The sequence below is a fragment of the Chaetodon trifascialis genome, chromosome 19, assembly GCF_039877785.1.
Source record: "Chaetodon trifascialis isolate fChaTrf1 chromosome 19, fChaTrf1.hap1, whole genome shotgun sequence".
Lineage (NCBI taxonomy): Eukaryota > Metazoa > Chordata > Actinopteri > Chaetodontiformes > Chaetodontidae > Chaetodon > Chaetodon trifascialis.
Genome location: NC_092074.1, coordinates 6,631,050 through 6,641,749, shown reverse-complemented (window position 1 = coordinate 6,641,749; position 10,700 = coordinate 6,631,050). Strand labels below are relative to the sequence as shown.

Genomic DNA, 10,700 nt, shown 5'->3' with positions numbered 1-10,700 from the left:
CACATTGTTCCCTTACAGTCTGACCCCAGTCTGCCCTGTGAGCCAGTCCTCCTGTTCCATCTGTCTGCAAGCTGAAGGAGATGAGTGCAGGCAACAGGTTTTTGACTGTGAACGCCCCGCTCTGCAGCCAGGAGCCGCCACGCCATAAAACACTGAGGCCTTTCCACTCCGCCTAAGACAAACCGAGATCCAGCTGATCATTTGACAGACCGCAGGCATCACCGAGGTCATTTCATCTGCACTTCATCGACACAAACAGGAACCCAAGTGCTGACTTTCTCGCAGCTTCTAAGTGTTTACACTCTCCTTTTAGTGTTTTTTTTTTTTTTTCAAATCAAGAGCTCTAACAAATATTGCTTTGTAATGAACAGATCAAACGTTCAGAATATGCAAAGGCTGTCAGAAAGACACGTCGTATCACAGTCTCCCTCTTTTGTCCATTTTTGGTTAAATCAAGCTTAGTGGAAGGACTGATCTCTCCATCCAGATACCACAGTGAATTTAAACACACACGTTAACTGTTGATTAAATGATCAGAGCCGCTTCACCTCTAACAGCCAGAGGTGGAGCAGGACAAGGCATCTGCTGCATAAAAACACCACCTCAGTGTGTGTGTGTGTCTGTAGATATACATGTGCTAGCAGGTTTGTGATAAATGCTCGTGTTCACTCTACAGTACGGGCAGTAGTGTTGATCCATACATGAATTTTCTTCACTCAAATGCAAACAGTGGGGAAAAACAAACAGAACAAACACACAACGTGTGCCATACGTACAATATAAAACAAACAAATCTAAAATCAATCGTAGAAAAAGAAAACTGGAAAGTGGTTTAAAATGGCTTTTTGTGTGAATACAACCCCAAATCACTCTCAAAACAAAGAAAAAGGAAAAAAAAAAAGCCAAGGAGGATTTTTGTTCTTTCCCGTGTAGTTCTCTATAGTATTTTCCTTCTCATATATTACTCTCTACTTTGAACCTATGTACATTACTGTGATGGGAACCTGTGGCTTGGTCAGTTTGGTTGTACAGCAAAGTGGAACGTCTAGACTACAATGGAGGACACGTCCAGGACTGCTGGATGACGTCACTCACACTGGACCAATGAGGAAGGGAGTAGCACAGAGGAGCTGTGATGATGTCAGAGGAGCCGGCACTATTAACGCTGCTTTTTGCTGATGGTCAAAAAATAAAAGTATAAAGTCACTGCACTTAATAGCATGAGTAAAAGAAAAAAAAGGTAAATCATTGCTTTCCTCTCTCTCTCTCTCTTTTTTTTTTTAAGGATTTTCAATTTCTGCAGCACCCAAAGAGAAAGCAAGTGAGGGAACTGAGGAAGGGGTTTCAACTCCACCCGTCTGATTCAGGCCATGAAGCAAACCACCCCTTCCCGGTTGATAAATAAATTAAAATATTGTCCCCTAAAACCCAAAGGGTCCTATGTACAAGTACAAATCATTTTCTCAATAATAATCCTCTTCTTTTGTTGTTGCATTGTGATGTTTTCGAGTCTCTGAATGAATCAGGGGGCCGTGGACTGAGTGGTGTCAGTGAAGCTCGACGCGAGCCGAGACGGGTGGTTTTCATTCCTATATGCCCTTTCTGAAGAAACACATGCACACACGCTGGCGAGCGCATACAGCTTCTCTCAAACACACACACGCACGCACACACACACTTGCACCCTCAAACAGCAACACCCACATGTACGCGACCACTAGGTTTTGTTAACTTCTCACAATTTCCCTCAGAGAGACTCTTGCTTAGTGTTTCTGCCCCGTCCTGGAAGTACGATGAGAGACAAAGTGAGCTTGTAAAGTGGGACAAATGTTCGTCAGGGGGTGCAGTTCTCTGGGCAGTGGGGAGGGGGGGTATTCAGAGAGGATGCGAGAGGCTGCGGTGGAGGAGGGAAGAGGAGGGTTTGGAGTCCTGTGCTGTCAGTCGGTCGGTCGGTCGGTCGGTGGGCGGGACGACAAGCTGATGGAGGCTCATGTGTCCCAGCCCATCCGGTCTGTGCTCTCCAGGGACAGGGACTTGGTCTTGTGTGGGGAGGCCGGACTGGGAGGGCTGCTGAAGGTGGAGCTGTTGGAGGCCGTGGAGTGGCGCGGGGAGTCCGAGTCCTGGAGGAAGAGAGGAGAAAGAGAGCGGAGGGGAGAGACATGTAGAAAGGGGGGAGTTGGAGATGAAGTGAGATAAAGGGACAGAGGACAGAGTAGATAAATGAGACGATGTCAGCAGAGGATCAATTACAGCATTTAGAATTTCTACTGAGGAAAGTGGAAACTGTCTGCGCGGACAAACGTATGAAATAAATGATCAGGACTGCTTCTGTCTGGGCTGTGTGACTCTCCGCTCTTGGTAAACATGCACCTTCTTACAAGGACGTCTGTCTCTGCTCATTCTCAATGTGCTGCTGGGGAAGGAGGACAGACGTGAAGTCAGACTGCGTCACATTGCTCCCACCCTGACCTCGTCTTCCACTACATTCCACATCATCAGCAGATGAACGGCTCAATTGACCAGAAGTGATCAGCTGAAGGCAAATAAACATGCAAGCAGGCCGGATGGAGGGTTGGGGGGAGGGGGGTGGGATGTGGGTTAAACCTTCATACTGTACAACACATACAGTATGTGAGGACATTTAACCCCCCCACCCACCCAAAAAAATAAATAAATAAAAAGGGACATGATACCTGCCACTGCTTCCCTCTGACACAAGCAGAGCTGTTTGGTCCAAACGCAGGACATGTGAGGGACAGTGTGTGTGCTTCTCTTTCCTCTTCAGTGATAATGTCCTCAGTTAGGGGCTTCAGAATGACCTCATGTGCTGCATGAAGACATCTTTTTCTGGCTCAGTGACTCTACTTTGATGGACAACAATAGTCTCCTGTTCAGATCCAACCTAAACTTGCACAGGCACGCGTGGCCGATGAGCGCTGTCGCACCGCAGTCTCATTTCTACCATCTGTGGCTACACTGACGCATCACACACTCACACTGGACATCCTACAACAGCCATCTGCGTCTCACAGCACACACGCACACACATATAAAGGCCTGACAGAAGTCAATGTAGACAGGCAGTTTTCAGGCACATTTCAGGCACTGGCGACATGTATCATTTGTGGGTGCAGACTGGGTGGAGCGCTGCCCGGCTACATTGTGTGTAAGTCTTTGTCTGTGACACGGTGTTTGAAGCATTCAGCCTTTCACCCATATGAACGAACGCTCATTTGAAGCAGAGAAGCGTCAGAGTTCACCTCAAACCATGCAGCTGTTGAGATGTACTCCGATGTATGATCAATGTCTCTGTCTGGTGATTACATGTTTGTTAACATTACAGAACATTACCTTCCCACATTAAACAAGATGCATGGTGGGAAGGGGAGGCGTTATTAGCTGTAGCTGCAGCCTCCATCTTTTTATGTTGTTTACTGAGAATTTCTTGTACAAGTTTCATTTTTCTTATATAAACACATTGTCTTTAAACATGGTTGTAGTCTCTACTATGTGATATGTCTCAGGGTGGTGGAGCCCTGACTACACAGTGTGCTTATTACTGCGGATCCCTCTGGCCTGGTTGTTGGAAACATGGGCAGGCTGTGTGGAAGCAGACATGCTCTGTGATTGGCTGTGTGGGCAGCGGTGGAAGAAGTGTATGCAAAATGGCCGGGCGGCAGCGTTGCACCATTTGATCAGCAACCAAAAATGACGCAGGCTGGGTGAGGGGCGGGCTGATGGTGCAGCTGATGGTGGAAGATGTGACAAGCCATCAGATGCTGCTGACATGACGGTGCAGCGAGGGGCTGTGGGGCGGCCAAAGGTTTCGCTGGCAGCATGTGACTGCAATATACTTGTGTTGTAAACGCACCTCATGCTAATGCCTTCACTTACACACATTAAAAGCTTCCACTGTGTTCTGCATGTGAGTGCATATTCAGAGACACGGTGCTCTCAGTGGTGTGTTTGGTTGCAGCTGTTGACGTTACCTTCATCTTACTAAGCAGGGTCCTTAAAGCCCTTTTCAGATCGGGGGTCTTCTCCGACGGTGAGACTGCCTGCCACTGCAGAGGAGAGTTCAGACTCAGCGCCCAGCCCACAGACAACATGCTGGGGTGGGGGCAGGGAGGGCGAGGCACAGCTGGGTGAGGGTGAAGGGAGGCAAGGAATGGGGCAAAATGGAGCTGGCGGCGTCCAGGCTTATGGGCCATGAGGATGGGGAGCCACAGGAGGGATGGCAGGCGGTTTGAGGGTGGGTAGGTGGGTAGATGAGGGTTCTGTACTGCAGTTACTCTTGGACTCTAGTCTTTCTACTTGTGCGAGGGAATTCCACAACCAACGCTGATTAAACTCTACAAAACCAGTGTAGAGGGCTGCTTAGCTTTATGAACAGGAACCGACACATACGACGATTCTAACAAAACGGCACCACTGCCTCAGTCAAGTCAGGTCTTAAAGCTGCAGTGCGGGACTTTTCCCTATACATGAACATCTGTTACATCCAAGTCTTCGCCAAATGAGTTCACACAGTGCCGACTGAGCCGCCAGCATACTGGAGATTTCAAATCTGTGGTGAGGGAGCAACCATAGTGATGGAGGAGTATGATGGAGCCTATGGTGTCATAACCTGGTCAACAGTGTTCGTGTAATTTCTCCCATTGCCACAAAAGTTCTGCACTGCAGGTTCAAGGAGGAGTACACACTGTTAGAGGGACATAATAAAAACTAACTGTCACAGTGTTTCTTTCTGTCATTTGAGGCGACAATAAGCCACAGCAGGCATCATTAAACAGTCTCCACCGGGACAGAGGAGGCTTCAGCGAGCTGACTGCGTTCACTACAAGGCGCTGACATCACAGGGAGCTAACCAACCGCGCAGAGAGGTGGGATGAGGTGAGAGGCTTGCACCCAGAGGCTGGGATGTTTGCGACAGATGGGACAGAGGGAGGAGTTCTTTGAATGGGGGACAATGTGGTCGGCGTTTGAAAACTAGCTTCTACAATCGCATGGCAAGGAGACAATCAGGATCTGCATTTGGACTTGTTCATACAAAGCTGATGTTGGGTTGACAGTAACTCCATAATCAGATCTATTCAGTGGCTATACAACAATCTGTCCAATCAGATGTGGCCTGAGTTGAACTAACAGTTAGTAGAATCGGAATTATGCAATTAAGACAAAATTAGTTGTTAAGGTGAGTCATACCAAGCTCTCGGTCCTCTCTTACAGATACAGTATTTTACACCAGATGCTGACAGTCAACCGCACATGAAGCTGCATATTCAATGAATGAACTAACCTCTCTGTCAAACTGTGACAGTGGAGCATCGCCACAGTCCATGCCTCCACCAGAGGACAGGGAGCTCTCAGAGGGGGAGGTCATGGTCTGCCGTTTGGATCCGTAGCTTCCTCCTGACAGCTCTCTACGCAGAGCGCTGCCATTCTGCGAGGACGAGCCTGGAGAGAGAGTGAAACGACTTGAAAACGGTTCACCCTGCAGGAGGACAGGTCACATGTGAAGAGGACTGATGTGCTGCTGTCACTCACGTATGCCCAGCCCGCTGCTGGCGCTCATGGAACGGCCCGGCTCGGCCCGGTTCTTGGTGATGGAGGGGATGCTGACTGAACCGCTGAAGCCCGCTCGGCTCTCCTGAACACGGACGTTCTGGTTTAAACACGCAACAGAGCCAACACACGCACGCACACACACACACACAGGCGCACGAGACAGAGTGCAGTGCAGGGGACAGGGGTGAGGAGGTGCAGCTATAAACACAACATGCTCATGAACTGAACATGACTGTGGCTCTTATGTGACTGGCCACTGAGGCGTGGGCAGACAGACACGCATGCACGATCTTCATAAACACACAGCAGGTCAGAGAGCAAGACGAGTGGACTTTAAGAGGACTAAGGACCATGAGGGTGAGGAGGGTCATTATGTGATTCAGCTAAGCCTCTCAGGTTAGTTTCTCTCTGTTTAAATGCCCGTGTTAGCATGCTACATCAGAGGATATAGGGCAGGGAGGGCTGCTGGTTCTGGAGAAGCAGGTCTACAAACACACACGTCTTAAACAATCCCAGTGCTATTTTGTGTCTGTGTCCTGTGTGTATATATGTGCTTCTTCCTCAAGTGTTTTCCCTTATGTTTGTGTATGTTCTGAACTATGTGCCTCTGTTTGTCAGTATGTCCGTCTGTACGTACCATGGGCAGGTCTTTAAGGATCTGGATACCGTCTCCCGGTCCCATGTGGGCCACATGGTTGAAGTTGGTGGGGTTGGAGATCAGCTTGTTCCTCATCTCTGGATCTCGCAGCATCTCTCTGGAGGCACAAACACACACACACACACACACACACACACACACACACACACACACACACACACACACACACACACACACACACACACACACACACACACACACACACACACACACACACACACACACACACACACAAAGAGATGAGCAGAGGCACAAAAAGGCTCACAGTAACAAAGAGGCCAGGACAGACAAAGTACACGTTACATGATACTGAAATGTGGCTTTACTCTCCTTATTAGACATGAACTCTACCTGAAGGGCAACCTGTGAATGGTTTACTATTTGTTTTTTTTAAATCTAATAAAAATTGTCATCAACTACAGAGTGCTATACAGAGTGCTGCCTCGTGCTGCAGGTAAACTACCTCCTCTGCTGAAGGCGCTCCTCCTCTGGCACCCTGAAGGAGAAGCGTCTCTTGTTGTTCATGCTGCGCACCATCTGCTTCCTGCTGTTGTCTGATGTCTCCGGGACGACCAGCTCATCACCCTCTGGAAGATCACAACAAAGGCACAGGCGTGTTTACATGACAGACAACAAAGTGTTGCAGATTCACTGAGAGTGGCACGTCGAACTTTCTACTAGTACTCAAGCTGCTTTTGTTCTACATGGCACATGAAGAACAGACGGTGAGAAACTGCTTCAAAATGAGTCAAAAACCTAGAAAGTTCAAGCTCTGCAATGACAACACATGGATTTAACAGCCAGGCAGAAACCCACTGCTCTTCAGACCGCAATGGATTAAATCTGAGACTTGACATTTTAGTAGTTTCTAGAGTTGTGATGTTTCACACAACACATTTGTGCATTCTTACCGGCCATCTTGTTTCTAAAGTAGATAAGCCGGACTGTTTCCAGTCCCAGCAGGTTCAGAGAGCCGTCAACATTCAGAGGTCGCACCTGAAGGGGAAGCAGAGAAGTTTATTATCAATCTACCTTCAACAACTCGTTTCTGATCATCACTGAAGTAATGTGGCAAGTCAGGTTACTACAGCCATTAATAAATAGGATTCATTCATCTAAACCACCAGGTGGAGCCAGAGACGCCATTCATTGGACAGTCTGTTTCTGCTGAAGCCTCAGTCAAACAGACCACAGCACTGACCTTCTTCAGAGGGATGGTCTGAATCCACTCCATGGTGTTGACATCAAACACATCGACAGCATTCTCACTGTACACTGACAGGTAGGGGGCGTTGTAGCCTGGACAAAAGGAAGCATCATTTGTTGTCGCTTGAGTCAATTTTTACTGTCAACACTTAAAGCAATACTTTAGGCTTAGTTATTTAGTTGACAATCACGCAGTGAATACAATGACTGTCCGCCCTCTTATAACGATCACCGTGTAAATCAATCATCCCTGCACTCACAGGCAGCGTTAGGAACAGCTGGCCACATCAGCTCCTGCTGACGTGACCTGCGGCCCTGGGAGTCCACATACACTCCTATGGCGCTGAAGCACAGCAGCAGTTCCTTGCTGGAGATCTCCACGGCGCAGAGGGCATCCAGGCCCTGCTGGGGGATGAAGGCCAGGGTGTGGTCCTCGTGGTGCAGCAGGCTGACAGGGGACACGTCACCATGGACGCTGTGGAGGAATAATATGAAGTAAATATTGTTATACATTATTTCTATTAATTTCAGCAGGGAGGGAGTAAATACGAATAAACAAATGAAAGCAGTAATAAAACAAAAATGGACATTAAAAACCCTGAGAGGAACATCTAGATCTTAGATCAGTCGACAGGTGGAGTACCTGTAGCGGGTGAAGCCAGACTGATATCCTACATAGAGCCGCTCACTGAGCAGTCCCATCCACTGAACGGGCCCCGGGGCCTGCAGCTCTCGCAGCCGGCGATGACGTGCTTTACTCTTATTCACCTGGAGTGCACGAGGACAAACAGGAAACTGGTTTTACAGCAGCAGATAAAAAGAGCTAAATAAGCTAGCACAGTTAGCTTGAAAGAAGAGAGCAGGTCTACTGTTCTACCTCGTAGCATATGATCTGTCTCTTCATGGCCACGCAGAGGCAGGTGAGCGAGCCGTTGCGGACGGGTCCAGACACGATGGTCTGGCAGCCCTTTGTTTCTGCCAGCTTGTAGGAGTCTGTCTCGCGGCCGTCCAGGGCCTGCGTGGGGAAGAGACGGACATGACGGTTCCTGCCAGAGATGACCGCCAGCAGCTGCTCCTGGAGAATCAGGTCGATGTGGTGCACCTTCTTGTTGTCCCCCACCCGGATTATTTCTGGGGATTGGGGAAGAGAAACGCGCTGGTCATCAATCCACTCTATTACTCTATTAATGCTAACACATTCAAAACAGCATCAAGGGGAAAGGACAGAATTCTCCAGTCTGTCCAGACTCAGAATATATGTAGTGAAGACTTTGAAGACATGAAGATGACCTTTTGGATATAAGATGGGACGTTTGTGTGCAATTTGGTCAGAGTTAGCATATGAATTCTTAAGTTATGGCTAGAAACATGTTTTGTTTGGTCACAGAGACCTTGACCTACAACTTTCCACCAAATTCTAATCAGGTCATCCTTGAGTCAAACTGAACATTTGTGCCAAATCTGAAGGAATTCCCTCACGGCGTTCCTGAGATATCGGTTTCACCACAGTGGGACGGACAGATGGTTAGCAACCCAAAAACATAATGCCTCCATCCACGGCTGCCGCCAGCGCAGTGGCATGAAAACAAGTGAACAATGACACAGAACAGATGTTACAGACTGGCTCTTACCATCTTTGGTGACATGGATGACAAAAAGGCCTTCCTCATTGCCCAGGGCGACGCGCTCGTGATCTGAGGGCAGAGCAAATGAAGTGAGACGCCCATTTCAGAGCCAGTAAGGGACAGAAAGAGGGCTTCTGTGTAGACAATGTTCCAATCGGCTAGTTTCTATTTTCATAACATGGTGAAAACTGCTGGACTCAGACAGTTTCTTTTAGCTAATTAGCCATCTGTAAAATCTGATGTAAAATCTGAACAACTACTCTGCTGCAAATACACAAACAAGGAACCATTCTTTTATGGATAATGTGGGATCTTGATCAGCAGTGACACATTCTAATGGCTTCCTATGGTACGTCTTGCAGACTCTCTTTGTCGAGCTAATCTGTTTTTGAAGCAGAAACGAGTGTTGAGGGCCCACCTATGATAGCAGCAGACTGTGTCGTCTTGATGAGCGGCAGGGTGCTGTCGTAAGCCTCCTTGGGGACGTAGACGAAGCGCTCCTTGAGCTTGTTCTTCTTGAGGATGCGGTGTAGCTCGTTGAGGAGCCCCACCCATTTGTTCCTCTCCTGATCGCTGTCGGCCAGGATCAGGATGGAGGGCTTGTGGCTGCTGGAGGGGGAGAGCTGGGACGCTGTCACCTGAGGAGAGAAGAGGGATGGGAGTTAAATGAGGTGTTGGACAGCATTTTGGTATCTGGTGGCATTTCTGCTGTTTGGGTGCAGACAATCAAGTGGACTTACTCTGAATATACAGGGGATATCTTTGCGGCTGGCGTGGATGACATCAGAGGCCAGGACAGAACTGACTGAAAACTCTTCATCCCTATGTGACACGATTGAGATCAAAGGTGAGTCATGAGGCCTCAGCAAAATAGTGACTCCCATTTTTAACTACTTTTTATAAGCATTTCAAAGACTAAATGATTAATCGACAAATCCAAAAAAATAACGCACAGATTAATTCAGAATCTGGTATCTTCAATACGTTTCCTTGCTGTACTGTTTGTTTGCAGCACACAGTAAACTACCTCAGACTGAAGATGCAGCTGAATATCCAGGAAATGTAAATATATTCTTTTAAAGTATACTCTTACCTCATATCTATGACTTGGCTGACTACTACACTTGGTTGCGTGGCTTTTCCTTCTCCCAGTTCGTAGAGGAACAGTTTGAAGTCACACACCACAGCCATCGCCCTCTGCCAACCCTTCTTCACTCCTGTCGGTTTGGGCACCTAGAGCATGAAAACATGGTTTAGTGGTAGGAAACACGGACCTGTACCAAAGAGTACCTGAAAGAAAGAAAGCAGGGACAGTGAAAGCCAAAGTCTATTTGGTTTCAGGTGAAGTAAACAACTCAGAAACCTCGTGTCAAGGTCTCCGATCACCAACTGACTGTTCAATTCACCAAAGACAACCGAGGCCTCTGTCAGTCTCACTCACCCTGACGTGCCCTTCATACACAGTACCGATCCCCCTCTGAGGGTCGATACCCAGCGGGCCCTTGGTCTGGTCCTGGGGTACAGGACACACGGCCGGAGCCTTGTCCGCACAGGTTACATGGCAGGAGAAGTTACACACTGGACAAGGAGACAGACAGAGACACAAGATGCAGACAAATGAGAGGTTTGACTGGTCAAGTATC

The 10,700-nt window shown here is 48.1% G+C and overlaps 1 protein-coding gene across 12 annotated transcripts in view; it reads right to left on the bottom strand.

Annotated features, from left to right (window-relative positions):
* Nucleotides 1-71: 71 nt before the first annotated feature.
* The window catches only part of cdc42bpab (CDC42 binding protein kinase alpha (DMPK-like) b), a 70,981-nt gene continuing 60,352 nt past the window's right edge, over nucleotides 72-10,700 (bottom strand). For 5 of the 12 annotated variants that reach the window (XM_070987768.1, XM_070987771.1, XM_070987774.1 and 2 more), the window contains 16 exons: nucleotides 10,499-10,635; nucleotides 10,151-10,290; nucleotides 9,798-9,879; nucleotides 9,476-9,695; nucleotides 9,064-9,126; nucleotides 8,310-8,563; nucleotides 8,076-8,200; nucleotides 7,693-7,907; nucleotides 7,428-7,525; nucleotides 7,138-7,222; nucleotides 6,690-6,813; nucleotides 6,206-6,323; nucleotides 5,548-5,665; nucleotides 5,300-5,457; nucleotides 3,990-4,064; nucleotides 331-2,120 (listed from right to left, as the gene is read on the bottom strand). In XM_070987768.1, the coding sequence (XP_070843869.1) occupies nucleotides 1,989-2,120; nucleotides 3,990-4,064; nucleotides 5,300-5,457; nucleotides 5,548-5,665; nucleotides 6,206-6,323; nucleotides 6,690-6,813; nucleotides 7,138-7,222; nucleotides 7,428-7,525; nucleotides 7,693-7,907; nucleotides 8,076-8,200; nucleotides 8,310-8,563; nucleotides 9,064-9,126; nucleotides 9,476-9,695; nucleotides 9,798-9,879; nucleotides 10,151-10,290; nucleotides 10,499-10,635 (2,144 nt within the window). In that variant the 3' untranslated portion in view covers nucleotides 331-1,988. Of the gene's footprint in view, nucleotides 2,121-3,989; nucleotides 4,065-5,299; nucleotides 5,458-5,547; nucleotides 5,666-6,205; nucleotides 6,324-6,689; nucleotides 6,814-7,137; nucleotides 7,223-7,427; nucleotides 7,526-7,692; nucleotides 7,908-8,075; nucleotides 8,201-8,309; nucleotides 8,564-9,063; nucleotides 9,127-9,475; nucleotides 9,696-9,797; nucleotides 9,880-10,150; nucleotides 10,291-10,498; nucleotides 10,636-10,700 lie in introns of all 12 variants that reach the window. The other 7 variants (XM_070987773.1, XM_070987776.1, XM_070987779.1 and 4 more) reach the window with 3 other exon arrangements.